The sequence below is a fragment of the Tupaia chinensis genome, unplaced genomic scaffold (genome assembly GCF_000334495.1).
Source record: "Tupaia chinensis unplaced genomic scaffold, TupChi_1.0 Scaffold000354_1, whole genome shotgun sequence".
Classification (NCBI taxonomy): domain Eukaryota; kingdom Metazoa; phylum Chordata; class Mammalia; order Scandentia; family Tupaiidae; genus Tupaia; species Tupaia belangeri.
The window spans coordinates 8,241,139-8,260,556 of record NW_006159849.1 but is presented as its reverse complement, the minus strand read 5'-3'; the positions used below and the strand labels follow the sequence as shown (position 1 = coordinate 8,260,556).

The 19,418-nt window shown below is 40.6% G+C and overlaps 1 protein-coding gene across 1 annotated transcript in view; it reads right to left on the bottom strand.

The window, feature by feature from the left end:
• Positions 1-19,418, bottom strand: part of MAMDC2 (MAM domain containing 2) — a 221,395-nt gene that overhangs the window by 124,592 nt on the left and 77,385 nt on the right. The window contains exons 3-4 of the mRNA XM_006152470.2: positions 4,117-4,388; positions 2,307-2,391 (exon numbers count right to left, since the gene is read on the bottom strand). Of these exons, the coding sequence (XP_006152532.1) occupies positions 2,307-2,391; positions 4,117-4,388 (357 nt within the window). The remainder of the gene's footprint in view (positions 1-2,306; positions 2,392-4,116; positions 4,389-19,418) is intronic.

Here is a 19,418-nt window from a genome sequence, read left to right as displayed (position 1 = left end):
AGATCCTGAGAGAATGGAGGAGAAGGGATTGAGGTGTGGCCATCCCCCTTGGGGGGTGATTTCTCGCTTTCTGTCTCTCTGTCTGTCTCTGTCTTTCTGGCATGCGTACATGCCCTATAGCAAAAACCTTTAAAAAAATTAGAATTAAAGTATGAGTTTATTTCTTTTAAAAATTATTTTATTTATTTATTTACTTATTTTAATTTGACCAGAGAGGGACAGAGAAATAGAGAGAAAGAGTAACGGAAAGCGAGAAAGCAAGCCACCAGGTCTGGGACTCTAATTGCAGTTGGCCACGTGGGAGTCCAGCGCTCTTAACTGCCACACCACCTGCATGCCCCAGTATGTGTTTATTTTGAAATTCATGAATAGTTTTTCATAATATGTACTTTTCATTACTTTTTGAAGCTCCCTTTATAGTAATCAATGTGTTTTCACATTAGTAAACATTAGAAGCTTAAACATTTTTACGGTCAGTGTTTCTACTGCAGCATCTGCTAATCAGTTTTCAACATTCAGTGCCAAAGGCTGCCACAGAGTATAACAACACAAAATTGTTTTCTGTATGTCAGCATTTAACCCTCAAAACAGTCCCGCAAAGTAGATACCATTACTAACCTCATTTTATAGATGAGAAATCAAGAGGAGCAGCAGTGTCCACAAAGAAAGGAAAAGTGAGAATGTGATCATACAGCTTAACGAGACAAAAGTTTTGGCACCTCTCTCCCTTTCAGCAAGCCAGAAGCCACCGAATCATTTGAAGAAAAGCAACGAAGATTTTTTGAATGCCCAGCGCCATAGCAATCACCTTGTGATTACTGAGGACAAATGAAATATCCATGATCTAATTAGTTCTCACAAAAATCCTACCAGAGGAACATTTTATCCCCATTTGACAGGAGATGAAAGAGGCTGAGAGGCTCAGTGGGTTGATGGAGCCAGCAAGTGGCACTCCACTAGGTGAGTCTCACTAGTCCCTGTGTTGTCCAGGACCCACTCACATGCCTGGTGGGATCTAAAGGGAGGCTCAGTGAACGGAGCCTGGCTAAAAACTCACTGTATCTTCAGAAAATTTTCACTTTCCCATTCTATTTTTTTTCCCCACTTGCATTGGAGACATCATCGAAGGACAAAGCAGAGAAGTGAGACTTTAGGGAATTAGCAAAGGCTTCTTTGTTTAGAATTTGTCTTTGAGTCTCTTTTCTCTTCCCCTCAAAATCCATTTACCTTCCAACTACTATGAGTGCTGAAAAATCTTCCAGTACCACTGCCTTTTTCCTGTTCTGCACTAAACCCCCAATTTACCTTCATCATGCCGCCTGTAAGGTTGCAATTGCTTCCGAGGGGTTTTGCTAGCTCCTATGTATTTTCCTTGTCTCCAATCATTTTCCACATGGCAGCTGGAGTTCATCATCTGAAAAAGCAGCTGCTTGCCACATCCCTGCCAATGGACTTTAGTTCCTCCCAATCACGTAATTCAGTAAGCCCAAGCTTCCCATCCTGGATCACTCTTTCATAATAAACTCCCTTAGAAGTCCTGATCCTCACTTCAAACAGCCTACTCAACCTTTGCCTTTCCCTGAACATAGTCTCCCCACAGGAGTTTGCCTATTGAGAACTCTCTCCTTCCTACCCTGCATCTTCACTTGACTAAATTCTACTCCTTAAAATTCCAGCTCAAATGCACCTCCCCTATTCTTTCCTCTTCAGTTTCCTCTCCTCCTCCCTGTACCTCCAAAACACAGCTTGTCTTCTCTGGACGTATTAATCATATATAGAAAAACCTTCAGTGGCAGACAAGTACATGTGAGCAGACACAGGGCAGTGACTGTCCTCCCAGAAGCTGGCATAGAGACACCCAACCAGCCCTGCTCAAGTGGAATCTGAGGCAGCTGTGATTACTAAGAAGGGATCGATGGTGTGCCATGAGAGAAATGTAGGAGCGAAAGTAATATGATTCCGGCTTTTCTGGCAAATGATATGAAAAGCTGAGTTTCCAGCAATCTGGAAATTATTTTTATTAGAACATGATGAGGTTAAGTGCAACTCTGAGGTTACAGTTATAGCATCAACTTTTCTTTTATTAATCTAACCAGTGTAGGCAAACGATGATGAGCTCCATATGCTAACAACAGAGATACATTATATAGCATTCAAGTGAACCTGGCAAAAAATGAAAATGATCATGCATTTTGCAGTGTATCCTGTAATGTACTTGGTTGTTAGCATTGATGTAATCCCCTTTGGCAACAATAAATCTTAGATAAAGATTCATGTTATGATGCAATGAAAATGAAACCACTTACCAATACAGTAACCAGTTGTCATCTTGATTTCAAAGAGTGCAATGCTGGCTGTGTTTCCCTGTCCTAGTACACCTTCTATTAAAATCTGCACAACACATGGGGAAGAAGGGAAATTAGACTTAAAAACACCGTGTTTTCTTGGTTCAGTATTTAATCTATTAGTGAGGAGTTTTTAGCAGTTCAAGGTAAAGTAGGATTGTTAGTTTTAGCTGATTGCTATTAGATATATAATGTCAATTATTATAATGTCAATATAATTCTGAATTTTTAAAAAAATATTTACTCCCATTTGTTATTATTATTTTTTTAATTTGACCTGAGACACACACACACACACACACACACAGAGGGGGCGGGGAGTGAGAAAGCAAGCCATCAGGTACAGGACTCGAACTGCAGTCAGCCATGTGGGAATCCAGTGCCTTTAGCCACCATGCCACCTGCCAGCCCCAACTCTCAATTTTATTAAGAGAGAGAGAGAGAGAGAGAGTGTGTGTGTGTGTATAAGCACACGCATGTATATTCATAACTTGGAGATGAGCAAGGTGTTGGATACTCAGTTAGCTATCTGCTACGACCTTTACCAGTGCTTCTGGTAGCACGGATTGGCCATAGACAAACAGAATTTGTGTCCCTGGGGAAATCCATTCTGAGAATGGTCAGAAACTGAAGGCAGGAGAAAAAAATCCCTTGGAGGAGTTGGGAAGCACAAGCTGACATAGTGGTGGAAAATCTTCATATGAGATAGGGGAGGCTCCTAAATCAACTTGTAGTTTCTATTAAAGAAAAATTTGAAAATTTTACACAAATACAGAAGCACGAAAATGCATGCGACTGATTTAAAGGAATGTTATGGCTAACATTTGTTCCTATTTCTAAAAGTAAATAGCAAATAAAAAAATTAAGCATAAATACTATTCTTGTTTAGTTCCAGCCTGATATTTTGCAACTCCACTGATAGATTTAGGATGTGATAACTGTTAGGAGGACACTGTGAAATAGGCAACTCGGTTCCCCAGTGCTTCTTCCTTCAACTACTGTCCAGTGGGGAAGGACTCCAGAAAGATGAGAGGGAAAGGAGAGTATAGTATTTCAAAATTTTTGCAAGAAGAGGGATGAAGTAGGGAATTGGAAGCCAGATTAGGAATGGAGAAAGTTTTCATGAAGGCTCCACTGTGTCCCCAGTGTCATATTCTCAATAAATATCATATTTCATGGTCAAGGGTATCCAGATCCTATCCTCCTAGGTTACTCCAATCCACATCCAACTTCATCTTACATTCTCTGTCTTCCTTTACTAGAACTACTGGCAGAACAACTTCCCTCTTTGGAAAGAAAGCAAATGTGTCCTTTAAGTATCTTTTCTCTTTCTAAGAATTTTCATTTTTCCTTTTATTATAGTTAATGTTTTGTTCAAAATTTGTAGCAAGAAACCATTAACAAGATAACATAAATATATACTACACACAATTTAGATAGATGAGACAAAATAATAGTAAATGAGAATACTCCCAAAGTCATAGAAAACCTATTTTCATGAAGAAGTTGTTTTAAGCCCCATTTAGATTCTTACGGGAGTTTCATTTAATAGATAAGAAAGAAATCTGGAAAAAAGTTCTTTTAAGGAAATTAAATGTTAATTTACATCATTAATATTCTTCCATCATATGTCCTATGAAACATTACATCCTTTAACAGGAGATAACTAATGTTAATGGCAGATATTTCATAAGGTCTCAGAATAGCATAAAGCACGCATAAAAAAGCCTTTTTCTGCTGCACACACACCATTCTTCTGAATTCCACTTACCTTAAATTTCTTGGAACTATTTTGCAAATCTAGGCTGGCTATGAGCCAGCTGTCTGAAGGATCTTTAGCTGACCAAAGCAAGTGATCAAAGCTTTCATCTTCGAATCTCACATAAAGGTTCAGCTTGCTGGGATCTGATGGAGGTCCTGAAGAAGTGGCTATCTGGTAGACCAAGCGGAGGCAGCTCCATTCCTCAGCCTGTAAGTCAGAACTTAGCAGCACAGCTTTCTCCCCTTGCTTGGCAAAGGAGGTGTCCACATAAACATAATGGCCTGGAAAGAGAAAGTAACACAAGAAAGAGATCAATCCTCTGTTGTCAATTTGGAAAAATATACTGCTGTGGTTCAGTAAATCTGTGTGCAGATAGAGCGAGCAGATGCATTGTGTCAGTCCACTGAAGTTTGCCTAAACACTGGTTTTCTGGCCTCTGGTGAAAAATTAAAGTCTGGAAACACTGATCTGAGTAGAGCAACCTCTTCAGAGGGTGGCATGTACTCTCCATTGTGCTGTGATCCCCATTACTTACTTTTTCTTTTTTTTTTGTCTCTCTCATTTTTTTTTCTTTGCTATAGGGCACCTGTGCTCATCTGAGGAAGAGAGAGAGAGAGAGAGAGAGAGAGGGAAATCATCCCCCAAGAGAGATGGTCATACCACAATACTCTCTCCTCCATCTCTTCTTGGTATTTTGGGCACATATGCACACACGCCTGGCATGTTTTTCAAGCTGCCAGGTTTGAGACTCGAACCATTCAGTTGGCTATGTGGGTCCAGTGCCTTAACCTCCATGCCACCTACTGGTCCCAACCATTACTCCCTCTTAACTGATGACAATGAAGGCTAATGTCTTCACTGGCTTTTATTATCTTACTCCAGATCCACTTAGCACATTGCATCCATCCCCCTGGTCCTCATATACATATGAATTTTCAGGCTAAGGGCAATACGAGTAGGCAAGGCATCCAAGGCTGGAGTTAGAATATGATGAGAGACTTACCCTTCTTCCATCGCTCCTCTCATAGCTAATGATTTAATCTACATTTAGTTTTTATCATTATGTTAGACCTAACTGTCTGGTTGCCTTAGCCTGGTGATCTTAGCGCCCAGGTGGAGAAGTTTATTATAAGCTTTTTTTTTTTTTAATAAAAAAAAAAGGAATAAGATTCCCTTCCCTAGACTCTTACATAGGCAAGTTTCATAGTTTAGTAGCTAAATTAGAAAACATGTGGCACATCTTAGGAAACAATGAACACTTTGGGACAAGCAATCATGATTTCTTTTCCTCCAGTCCCTTTTCCTCTTCTCATTCTTTTGTTTCCCTTCCCTTCCTCTCTTGTCTTCTCCCTTTATTTCCTGTTTCTCCTGTCTTATTCCTTTCCTTTTCTCCTATCCCCCTTCTCTCCTCCTTCCCCTCTCCTTCTGTCCTTCATAAGTGGTATTGTGCTAGATGCACCAGAATGTCGAACAGCATTTCTGTGCAAAGGGTATAGGTTGGGAGGTGAATCTGAGAACCTTAACATGAGCCTTCCAAACCCAACTGTGGCCATCTGAATTCTTATACCAGTGATCTGATTGCCTGTGGGTCTTTGGTAGCCCCTTTTCTTTCTGGTGTTGCAGATTCTGCTTGCTTGGAAGATTCCACATTCATGGCCAGCATTTAACCTGCTGTGTTCCATCTTGACTGGGCACCCCAACCCCTGCAATATGGGCTCCCAACACTACATTCTTACTAGGAAGGTCTGGAAATGCTTCTTTGTTTTGCTTGATGATCTTCAGGACCTCTTCCCTATTGGACATTTATCCATCCCAACCAGGATCCTTATCTCTGTGCCAGTACTGGCAGGCCAGTAGCAGCTCAGCTGTTGATCATCCTCACATGTAGGACACAGGGCATTGTCTTCAGGGAGCCTTGCTTTCTGGCTACAGGTTTTCAAGATCAGGACTTATCTCTAGCTGGCAATCTTCTTAACACAGCAACCACCCACTGGGTGAAACTAGCAACTGCTTCTAGAGGCCAACCCATGTACCCCTATAGAGGGACCCTTACAGTGATTGCCACCACCATCATTACCTCCTACGTACAGTGAACACTCACTAGGAACCAAGAGTTATTCTAAGTGCTTCACGGGCATTTATGACCTTTGGAGCCTTTGGACTTTTAAGTTCTAAGCCAGGGCACTTGGTCTGACCTTTTTAAAACAAAACTGCTGCTTCATTGTGACATGAGGGAATGTGTAAACACCATCCTCTTTCTCACTGCCACTACCTCAGAAGAGTCTCTAAGCAGTCTGGTAGTGGGGTGGGAATGGGATTGGGGGTAATCCTGAGAGCACTTCAAACTACTTTTCTGAAGAAATACAGAGTTAGGGGAACCAGCAGTTAGTGTAATGGCTATGTCGCTGGACTCCCACGTAGTTGACTGCGGTTCGTGTCCCGGACCCAGTGGCTTAAAACTCACGCCGGGCGCGTGTGCATGCGTGCCCAGGATCCCGAGAGGAGAGTGGAGGAGAAGGGATTGCGGCGTGACCATCCCCCTGGGGGGTGATTTCTCACTTTCTGTCTCTATGTCTCTCTCTGTCTGTCTGGAGAGCGCACACGCCCTACAGTGAAAATCTCTCAAAAAAAAAAAAAAAAAAAAAAAAAATACAGAGTTAGGATATAGAATATAAAAGGAAAGAGAAAAGAAAGTCTCTGATGTGTCCAATCGACCCTTATAGAAAATACCAACTTTGCTGCTGCAAGTCTAGTCCTCCCTGTAGCACTTCCTTACCTTCTCTCATTATCCCATCCTCTCACTTTTCCTTCCTTTCCTTTCTCTAGAAGGGAACAACTCTTAGCAGCAGCTCAACCTTAAGTCCAGAGTCTCTTGGAATGTTTCTTATAGATTGCTGGCACCACTCCTAAAGTTTCTTTCTTTTTTTATATATATTTTTAATTTAACTTTATTTATTCATCCATTTCAGTTTGACCAGAGAGGGAAAGGAGAAAGCAAACCGCTAGGTCCAGGACTCAAACCATGGTTGGCCATGTGGGGATTCCAGCGCCCTTAGCTACCATGCCACCTGCCAGTCTCAACTCCTCAAGTTTCTGATCTGGTAGGTCTGGGTTCACACTGCCTTTCTAACAGGCTGCATTTCTGAGATGTTCTAGGTAATACTAAAGCCACTGATCTGGGGAACTCACTTTGAGAACCACTGACTTATAATGTCTGACAGAAAAATAGGGCTCATTCTCTAGGCAATTCTTATCTATCAAAGAAAGAATAGGCTGCTGTGACATGTAAAGAATTGAGACGAGAGACCAGCAGATGGCATAATGGTTACATCACTGGAGGTAACCACGTAGTTGATTGCAGTTTGTGTCCCAGACCTGGCAGCTTAAAACTCACATCAGGTGCATGTTCATACATGCCCAAAACCCTGAGAGGAGGATGGAGGAGATGAGATTGTAGCGGGGCCATCTCCCTTGGAATCAGATTTCTCACTTTCTGTCTCTCTGTCTCTCCAGTGAGCACACATGCCCTATAGCAAAATTCTCTCTTAAAGTACAAAAAAAAAAAAAAAAAAAAAAGGAAGTAAGAAGAAAGTTCTACTTAAAGGTAAAACTCATAACTCATATTTAAGTAAATCTGTATTATAACAGGCTTATAGAGTCCCTCTGCTGGTGGCTATTTTGACTTTTCAATGAATGTCATTAAAAAATAACCCTCTTGATACTCTATCAGATTTTACTGTGAGCACAAGCTACATTAAGTTCATGCGAAGAACTATTGAGAGCATATAAATGTATTATTTATAATACTTGAAGGTCTAGTTGTAGTTATGCAGGACGTAGGGTATCATTATGCGATTTTTGAATCATATGGGAGGCCCAGGTTCAGATCCCAGGTCAACCTGAACATATTGGGCATGTCTGCATGTGTCTGAGATACTGGTTGGGAAACTGATGTTTTTGCCTTGGCAAGACCCTGTTGAGAGTACCTGTCTCTCTCTGTTTCTTTCTTTCAAATAAATAAAAAAAAAAAAAGATTAAAAACATACCTGGATGTTAACTGTAGGATGAAAGTCGATGCTATTTATTGAGTGATTTTTACATCTCAAGCATAAATATTGGCTATTTCACAATATTTAGATTTTTGCATTTAGATTGCTGACTCCACATTTGTCTATAGGTTATGCTATGTGAGTGGGCCTATTAATTACATTACAGTGCATCCAAAGATTTATCTATTCCACTAATCTTGCATACATTCAGCAGAATAATGCATTGTCCTAGATAAATAAGCAGTCCAACTCATTTCCACTACCATTGCTAAGTTTAAGACAAACTTTGTGAGTTAATCACTACATTTTTCATGCCCAGCCTGGATGTATCAGTGACTAATGAATAGACATAAAACATCTTTCATGTACTTATGGTTCATTTATATATCTTCTATATTTTTTGTTCATTTAAAAAATCGGTCAATTTCTTTTTATTGTGGAGTTTAGAAAAGGGCTTACACTTCAGGATACTAGATCTTATCAGATGTGTAATTTGGAGAAATGACATCTTGTTTCATCTTTTCATTTTCTTGAATATCCTCTTTAAAGCACAACTTTTTTTTTTTGAGAGGTTTTTGTTATAGGGTGTGTGCACTCGCCAGAGATAGAGAGAGACAGAGAGATAGAAGACGAGAAATCAACCCCTAGGGGGGATGGCCATGCTGCAGTCCCTTCTCCTCCATTCTCTTCTCGGGATCTTGGGCACACACACGCAAACACCTGGCGGGAGTTTCAAGCCACTGGGTCCGGGATGCAAACTGTGGTCGACTACGTGGGAGTCCAGCAACATAGCCATTACGCTAACTGCTGGTTCCCTATTTTGAAATTTTTTTTGCATATTGAATTGATTTGCCACTCTTGTTGAAAATCAATTAAGTATACATACAGGGTTTCTCTCTGGAATCAATTATATCCCACTGATCTGTGTTTATCCTTATGCCTATACTGTTTTGATTACTATATATTTGCAGTAAGTGTGAATTCCTTTAACCCAGTTTTTCTTTTTCAAGATCATTCTGACATTCTGGACCCCTTGTATTTCCATATAAATTTAAAATTCAGGATGGACATAGATTAGTTAAAACACCACAGAACTCACTACTCTTACAGATGCTCAATCATTTTTCTTTAATACTCCCTTCTGAATGTTGCAAGTCTTCGGTTAATTTTTCAGAGTTTTTTTTGTTTATTTGTTTGTTTGTTTTGTTTTGTTTTGTTTTTCTGCCATAGGGCACTTCTGCTCACCAGAGTGAGAGAGAGGGAAAGTGAGAAACCACACCCCCATGGGGAATGGCTATGCCACAGTCCCTTCTCCTTTCTTTGGGATTTTGGGCACAGACACATATGTACCTGGTGTGATCTTCGAGCTGCTGGGCCCAGAACTCAAATGATGGTTGGCCATGTGGGAGTCTAGGGTCTTTACCACCATGCCAAATGTTGGCCCTACTATTCAGAGTTTTTTTCTTTTTCTTTTTTTTTCTTTTTGGAGAGGGTTTTGCGATAGGGAGCATGCGCTCACCAGACAGACAGAGACAGAGAGACAGAAAGCGAGAAATCACCCCCCAGGGAGGATGGCCATGCCGCAATCCATTCTCCTCCATTCTCCTCTCGGGATCTTGGGCACGCATGCACACGCACCCGGCATGAGTAAGCCACCGGGTCCGGGACACAAACCGCGGTCGACTACATGGGAGTCCAGCGACATAGTCATTACGCTAACTGCTGGTCCCAGAGTTTTTAAAAAGCTGACATTGACAATTTTTGCTTGTATTCTCATTGCTTTTATGGGAAGACGATTTTCTGAGACCCTTTCTCCACCATCCCTACTGACATCACTCCCTTTCCTCATCTTTATTAACCAAGAAGCATGAAAAGCAATGCTTCAGAGATACACAGAAGGGCTGAGAATGGCAGAAATCACAGTGGAATTAGGAGGTTATGGTAACATATTAGGCCAATAGTATGGGGAAAGTTTATTAACCACAATGTTGGAGATTGATGTGAAGAGGAGAGAAAAGGATCTACTTTAAACACTGCTGCTTCCTCAATTTGCACTGATTTATGAAATATTTATTAGAAGTGATAGAATCTTTGTGAGAGAGGTCAGAAAAAGGTCATAAATGTCCAAAAAAAATTTTTTTAAAGTAAGTCAGCACTCAAAAACAATGAAGTATCTTGCCAAAAAAAGACTATCTCCAAGTACCCCAGGGTCTCTTTGTCATATGTAGGCATCTGAAAACAACAGATAAAGCTTTTCTGTTTCAGTGAAGACAAGCCATACAGAACTGAGTTCTGAGGTCCTCAATTGCTGGACCAAACAGCACAGCGAGAGCTCAGTGTATTGATAACTTTTAATAACCAAAGCACAGCATGATAGGTCTAAGTACCAGGCCATCATTGTGGCAGTGTGGTCAGGGCATATGTCCCTGGGACATCTTTGCATCCCTGGAATTCTATTAGCTAATGAATGTACTGTCCTTCAGGTGTGATGTTCATGTTGGGGTGGTTGGATGGTGCAGTGGGCCCCACTCAGGACTTGAAAAGTGCAACCTGTGTTTCAAATTTTATTATATACACATTAACTACACCATCAATTTTTTGATCTGTAAAATGGGAATAAAATAATATAGAGTCCATTAAATAAACATTCAATATTTGAAAAGTCACTGAATGAATGTAAGAAAAAGGGAAAAAAACTCTGAAAACAACTCAACCATTGCTATACACAGTGTACATATGAAATATGTTGTTCATATGAGTGGCCACTAAGTGACATCTATTTCGTCTGATGTTCAAAGTATATATATATTTCAATACAGAGAGGAAAATTCAGTGCTTTGTACACAGAAATTATGTACTATATAGAAAACCACATATGCTGTACTCTGTATAATTTAAGGAAATTTCAAGGGCAGTTTTGACAGTATCTAATTTTCACCTTTTGTATTAATTTCAGAATGGAAAACTCAAGTGAGATAAGATATCACATCTGAAGTGTTGTTGTGAGAACCTGAGGAAATGTTGTGTGTAAAAATGCTTTGTAGATTGTAATGTTAATTGTTAATTGTTTCTGTTCTCAACATAAGGGAGAGAAATCTTTCAGTTATTCAGAAATAGTGACAAATTTATATTACCTTCTTACTTTTTTCCTAGAGGGAATAAGAGCAGGTATTTGCTTAGGCAGGAGACCACAGCATATTTTCAATATTGGTCCTAAGGCCTAGGATAAGGGGACAAGATTTCACATGGCCAATTAAAGGTCAAGTTCTGACCCCGGTGGCTTGAAAAACATGCTGGGCATGTATGTGTGTGCATGCCACAAATTCTGACAGGATAGAAAAATGGGGATATCCTAAGGATATTTTTTCTAATACATTTTTTAATTTCAAGAAAAAGTTTTAACTTTAATAAATCAAAATCAAAGAAATGCTAAGAGGGACCAGCAGTTAGTGTAATGGCTATGTTGCTGGACTGCCATGTAGCCAACTGCAGTTCTAGTCCAGGGCCTGGTGGCTTAAACTCACTCTGGGCGCATGTGCGTGCATGCCCAAGATCCCGAGAGGAGAATGGAAGAGAAGGGATTGCAGCACAGCCATCCCCCCGGGGAGTGATTTCTCACTTTCTATCTCTCTGTCTTTCTGGCATGCGCACATGCCCTATAGCAAAAACCTCTAAAATAAAAAAAAAAAAAAAAAAAAAAGCTAAGAGAGTTTTGCTTAAAACTTAAAGCCAGGAAACAGGTTAGAATTCTGTTCAAATAGAGGTACATGAACCTATCAGCAGCTCAAGACAAGACAAAAATCCTTAAATCCAGAAAACAAAGCCAAGAAGAAAATCAATAATGTTTTAGTCAAAAGTCCTAAGATTCTATTTCACCACTTTAGTCTCATGTACTTTGTCTATGTCTGTTGTGGTTCAATCTTATCAATTAAATTCTGGGATATAATATTCAACTCCAGATTTGTCCCTACCAGTAAGTTGGTCATTTTCTTAGTTGTTTTTGAACTCTTATTTCTGTGTGTCTGTATTTAGTTCGCCAGGTATAACAGTCCCTACAGAACTTCTGGAGAGCTGGTCTGGTGTTGGTAAATTCTTTCAGGTTTTGTTTATCCGAGAATGTTCTTATCTTTTCTTCCCATATGTATGATCTAGTCTGCTTTTTAATACTTTCAAGGGAGGTTTTGACTTCCTGTATTATAGCCTTTATCTCTAACAGTTCCATTTGATTCTTTTTTTTTTGGGGGGGAGTGTTTTTTGCTATACAGCATGTGTGCTCACCAGAAAGACAGAGAGAGACAGAAAACAAGAAATCACCCCCAAGAGGGGATAGCCACACCACAATCCCTTCTCCTCCATTCTCCTCTTGGGCTCTTGGGCATGCATGCACATACACCCGACGTGAGTTTAAGCCATTGGGTCTGGGACTCGAACCATGGTCAAGCATGGGAGTCCAGCAATATAGTCATTCCGCCAACTGCTGGTCCCTCCATCTGATTCTTTTTTATGGTGTATATTTCCTATTTCAGATCTTGCAAGAATTTCCTCACCTCCTGAAATTCATAGGGTCCTTTCTCCTGCCTCTTCTGCAGTTCATTGTCTGTCTTCTCTTCTATCTCTGTTAGCTCTGTCATTATGAATATTCTAAATTTTATATCTGACATTTTCGTGAATTCCATTGGATTGTCTGAGGATGAAGAGGAGGTTTTTTGTTTTTTTTTTTTTTCCTTGGAGGGGAGGAGTTTTGGTATTTTCTTGCTTTCTCATATTTCTTGTGACCCTGTGGTGATTTCTGGTCATCTGATGGATTGTGCATTTCTTTCTAAATCTTGAAGTTCAACCTGAGTGTTCAGGGGCATGCAGGAGGAGGTGATCTGCAATCTCTCTTCCATTCCATTTTTTACTCTTTGTGTGTCAAATTCCATGGAAATTGAAGGATATTCTGACTCTAATAGTATTCAGATGTTTGGATACTGTTGTTTACTTTGACCTGTCTAGACATTCAGTGCATGGAGGCTGAGCAGTTAAGGAATGAAGTTAAAGGAAAAAGGAAAAGAATTAGAGAAGAGGAAAGAAAAAGGGAAAAAGAAGAAAGAAGAAAGGAAAAAAAGAAGAAAGGAAAAAAAGAAAGGAAAAAAATAAAACATTTTTACAATTTAATTTTTAAAAGCAAAAAATGAAAACCACATGCTGCCTGAAAACAATATTTCACAGCTCAAGTTCAGAAGCCATCTCAGGATGGGCCTGGGTTAGTGCCTTTCCTAAATGGGAGGGGTCAAGGCGAAAGGCACAAATTAGCATAATAAAGGAGGGGCTTAAGAGCCCAGAGAATACTTTACCTTAAAAAAAAAAATGAAAAGACACAGAGAGACAGAGAGAGACAGAGAGATGGACAGAAGGATACAGAGGTAGCCCTACCCACCAGAGGGATACGTATCAGCAGAATATCTTCATGTTTATTCCCTGAATGCAGTATTTTACAGGTCAAGTTCAGTAGCCATCTCAGGATGGGCTTGGGTTTGTGCCTTTCCCACTAGAAATGAATCTGGAGGGAGAAGTCTCAACAGAAGATCTTCATTTTTAGTCCCTGAAAGAAATATTTCACAGCTCAAGTTCAATAGCCATCTCAGGATCTACCCTAAGGATATTCTTTCTCTCTCTTTCTCTCTGTCTCTGAACACATGAGCCCTCTGGCAAGTTAAAAAGAAAGAAAGGGAAGAAAAGGAAGGAAGGAAGGAAGGAAGGAAGGAAGGAAGGAAGGAAGGAAAGAAGGAAAGAAGAAAGGGAGGACGATTTTCATTAGTTCCATTGTAATTGATTCTTTGGTATTGAAATCTACAATTTTGTTCTGTGTAGTGTTAAGGGTAAGCCCCTCCTGGCTGCCCATCCTCAGCAATCCCATCCTCCCAGCTAAACCCTCTAGTTTTTACCCAGGATTAATTATCTAAATTGAAATCCTGGTACAATTCTGGCAGAGACCTTCTGGTCCAGGTTTGATAGCTGTGCCTATCTATACTACTCTTTTGTTTGACTTTTAGTTTCTTGCATATCCAAGACAATGGCACTGCTTGTTTGGCAGCTTCCTTGCCAGAGTGAAGTCTAGCCCCTGGACTCAGGCTAGGATCTTCTCACCTGATTTCCTCAATGCCTCTCTGTCTCTGTCCCAAAATCAGGTCCTACCTGTTGAGACAGTGTGGTGGGATGCTCCAGTCAGATGTTAGTCCAAATGCCAGCCACACCACTTAGAAACTGTCACTGTAGGCAAGTTAAGTATACTCAAGGAAGCTCACTTTCTTCATTGGTAAAATGTGGATTCCAAAGTACCAACTTTGTGGTGTTTTAAAGAAGATTAAATAAGAAAATGTAAATAAAGTGCTTAACACAGTGCCAAGCTCTTAATAAATATTAGTTAGCGCTTATATTTCCAGCACTTTTTTTTTCTTTTTGAGAGGTTTTTGCTATAAGGCATATGTGCTCGCCAAACAGAGAGACAGAAAGTGAGAAATCACCCCCAGAGGGTATGGCCACACCACAATCCCTTCTCTTGGGATCTTGGGCACACACGCACACACCGTGAGTTTTAAGCAACCGGGTCCGGGACATGAACCACGGTCGACTACATGGGAGTTCAGCGACATAGCCATTACACTAACTGCTGGTCCCCACAATCCCTTCTTCATCCTACTCTTGGGATCTTGGGCACGCACACACACACGCCCTGCGTGAGTTTAAGTCACCGGGTCAGAGACTCAAACCACGGTCAACTAACATGGGAGTCCAGCGACATAGCCATTATGCTAACTGCTGGTCCCAAGCACCTTCTTTTGAATGGTTAGCCTACCTTGTTGTTTCATATGGGACCTCTCTGATAACTAACTCCGATTTGTTTCACCCGCTGTCCTTCAGACACCAATTCTACCTGCAGCTGGACTCATTCTCCCTAGTGCCTGCTCTACTGCTGCATACACATTCTTTTCTAGGTCTCAGCCTCTTTCAGTCTGTACTAAGTTCTATGCTATCATAATCATCTCTGAGCTCTACCAGCTGATCAAAGCAACCTGGACAATAATGCCTGCAAAGCATCTAGCGAACGTTTATAAACTTTCTGCAAAGAACCAGATTTGTATCTTGGAGAGAGGATGTCTCCATGGAGCTGCATCCTCAATTATGTATAAGCCATCAGCTTACATCTTGCTTTCTTTGCACATCAAAGACTTTCAAAAATTAGAAAGTCAAATTTTTTAATTGTATAGGAAATGCAATGGGCAAAGGGTTCTCAAAAATAGTTAATTGTGTTGTTAGAAAAAGAATGGAACAGTATTCTTCAAATGTAAAAGAACTATATTAAGACCTTAAGATTGCTAATATCTGATTTTTAAAGTCAATTGATCAGATTTACAAATATTTAGTCATCTAAATCTACTGATTATTTCTGGCAAGGACTGTTCTGTTCTGAAAATATCAAAGGAAAAATCACAGATATCTATGGCTTACATAAAGTATTCTCACTTTCTGTTTGAAGTTCCCAATTTTACCATTATCTTATGTCATAAGTTGCTAACTATATAAATCATAATTTTAATTATATGGAAATGAACATAGCTTTCAAGATTGCATCTCAAATAATCCGTTAAGAAACAAAAATTTGAAGGGAGCAAACATTGGTTGTGCTCTAGGTACTAGATTTTTTTTTTCTTGTTTTGTTTGTTTTGTACTCACTGGAGAGAGGGGTGAAGTGGAAACACACCTCCCCCGGGGAGGGTGGGCATGCCATAATCCCTTTTCCATTCTTCTCGGGATTTTCAGGCACACAGGTACATATCCATCATATTTTTCAAGCCACTGGGTCTAAGACCATGCATTCAGCTATGTGGGGATCCAGTGCCTTAAGCACACCACCTGCTGTCCTGTTGGTTTTTCAGTTTGCTATGGGATGCATAGACTTGCTGGAGAGATGCAGAGACAGTGAGAGGGAAGATGAAAAAGCACTACCCAGGGGGAATGGCCACACCACAATCCCTTCTCCTCTATTCTCCTTTTAGAATTTTGGGCACAAATGCACATATACCCAGCATGTTTTCCAAGCTGCCGAGTCTGGAACTCAAAGCATGTAGCAGACCATTTGGGAGTCTAGCTGCCTTCACCTCCACAGTACCAGCTGGCCCAGGTACTAGATTCTTGACATAGGGTTTTCTCTCTTAATCCTGTAAAATGATTCTTAGGGGTAGGAATTGCCACTTTACAAAAAAGAAAACAGGTTCACAAAAATTAGTTCAGGGTCATAGCTAGTAAAACAAGACATGGCTCTAAGTCCATGTCTTTTCCTTTGTACCACACTGTCACCAAATATTTCCTTGTTTATCTCCTTTCTCCATTTATCTTTTCATAATTGTATTCTTGCCATGGCAAGAAAACAAACTTTTCTTCCTTTTCCATATAGTAGGATGCTGATGGGATGGATGTTTTACACGGAAGCTCACTTGGGCTTCTCAATAAATACTATTCCTACTGATAATAGAACCACCAAATAACATTTTCATCACATTGCCTCAAATCTAAAAGGTTTTAAAACATGTCAGGGTTCCTTGAATTAGCGTGTCTTGTGACTCATCCACAGTGGCACATCTCTTCCTCCTCAAAAGGATGCGAAAAAATTGATGTTGCCACTTAGAATGAATGGCTACAAAATAAGGTATTTTTACTTGCACTTTGTTTAGCAGTTGTTGTCAGAGGGATCCCACAGTCTTGGGCTCCGGGGATTCCTACAAATATCCCATGTGAATCCTGCTTGGAAGAGGGAGGGGGATGTGGAGAGAAAATGTTATGCAGGAACCAGCAGTTAGCGTAATGGTTATGTCGCTGGACTCCCAGTAGTCGACCATGGTTTGCGTCCCGGACGCAGTGGCTTAAAACTCACACTGGGCGCGTGTGCGTGTGTGCCCAAGATTCCAAGAGGAGAATGGAGGAGAAGGGATTGCAGCATGATCATCCCCCGTGGGGGGTGATTTCTCGCTTTCTGTCTCTATGTCTCTCTCTGTCTGTCTGGTGAGTGCACGCGCCCTATAGCGAAAACCTCTCCAAAAAAAAAAAAAAAGTTGTGGAGCCACTCAGCTTGCAGGCAACACTGGCAGCCCAGAGATCCCTATTAATCAGGCTAATGTACGAGGCACACTCTAGAGTTTCAGCCCAGGCTCTTGGTTAGTGTTTACTAACTTGGACTGAACAGAAGGCATTGTGTGCCTCTTCTAAGGTTATCGTTTTATCTCTCTCTCTTTCTTTCTTTTCTTTTCTTTCTTTCTTTCTTTCTTTTTTTTTTTTTGGAGTTTTTTGCCTTAGGGCGTGTGCACTCACTGGGGAGAGACAGAGGACAGAGACAATGAGAGGGAAAGTGAGAAATCACCTCCCAGGGAGGATGGCCACACTGCATTCCCGCTTCCTCCATTCTCCTTCTGGGATCTTGGGCACTCATGCATATATACCTGGTGTGAATTTCAAGTCACTGGGTCTAGAACTCAAACCATGGTTGGGATTAAAGGGAGTCCAGAGACATAACTGCTACGCCATCCACTGGTCCCCATTCTGTTTCCATAGACGTTAGGACCACTACATGTTGGGTGCTCCAGGCTATCCAATATAAACTAGTCTTTCAGGCTCTCAAACTCCCTGCTGATTTAGAAAAGTCTCTATAGAATTTTGCATGACATGTCCCTTTTCAGTACATGTATTTGATGAGAATGGCTTCTCTTCTCCCCTCTCCTTGCCATGTGAGAGCCTTAACAATGATACAGACTTAAGACAGTTTTCACCCCCATTCAGTAAAAATACATGAAACCCTTAATTTTTGTTTTCCATGGATAAGGAGATGACTGAAATATAAGAAGTATAAGTTTAAATCTAAATCTCCCTAGAAATCCGAGGAAGGTTGATTTGCAGTGCAGCATTACAGAGCCCACTTCTGAAGTGTGATAAGCAAAATGGTCTAAAATGGAAAAGTGACTAACTATTACAGTCTTATTTTGGTCCCAAGTGATAAGAAACCCCTCTCAGAATAAAACTTTCTCTAGTACTGCAGAAGCTTCTACATTTGGGAACATTTCAAATATAGCTTTGCTTATGGAAAAAGGAAGCCTGCATTGAAAGTGGAGCTTAAATGGCCACGTGGAAGTTTCTGTGCTATCCCAGCACACAGGGCTATGGACAAGGTAAACCCTTTCCCCTAATGTGAAAATTGACTTTACAGTTTCCAGAACTTCAGGTCAATATTACTTGGCTGAGGGAGTTCATTAAGCATCCATCATTAGTATACAGTGCTTATCTCCAAAATGAAAAAAGAAACACTTATGGCTTTCTAAATTTGCTTATAATTATGATTTTTCCCTCCTCTTACAAATGGAGCTAGAGCTTTGCCAACCACTGCAGAACCTCTTTAGTATCTTAGTACAGTGAGGCTGGAAGAGATCTTGATGACTAAAAGTGCCAAGGAAGGTTTCTTTTATTTGTTTTTTGTTTGTTTGTTGGTTTTCTCTACTGTTACTTGTGATTAAAACTGAAGAAAACTGCAAGGTTCAGTGCAGACTAACTGAATAGAATGGCACCATTAATTAGCAATGTCTGCCATGGTCCTGGGACAAAGGTATGTGGGGCAGATTATGTCCAACTTCTTCCTCTATTAACTTGGCAATATCTCCCCCATCTGTAGTGTTTGGCTTTTTGGAAGTGAAAATTAGCACAGGATGGGGACCAGCAGATGGTGTAATGGTTATGTCACTGGACTCCCGTGTAGTTGACTGCGTTTCAAGTCCTGGACACTGTGGCTTAAAACTCATGCCGGGCACATGTGCGTGATGCCCAAGATCCAAAGAGGAGAATGGAAGAGAAGGAATTACAGCATGGCCATTTCCCCGGGAGGTGATTTCTCGCTTTCTGTCTCTCTCTTTCTCTGTCTGTCCAGCAAGCACACACTCCCTCTAGTAAAAAACTCTTAGCCATTACACTAACTGCTGGTCCCTTTCTGACCCTCTGCCCTTTCACACCCTCCTCCCACACTATCTCTCGTGTCTACAGTTGTTTTCCCTTCCTTTTCCCCCACATTTTATTTATCACACAATTTCTTATATAATCTAACTACTTTCAATAGCAAGTTCAGCTGGTAATTTCAAGAAAAGCAGTTTTAACTTTAATAAATCAAAGAAATGCTAAGAAACTTTGCTTAAAACTTAAAGCCAGGAAACAGGTTAGGATTCTGTTCAAACAGTATGTACATGA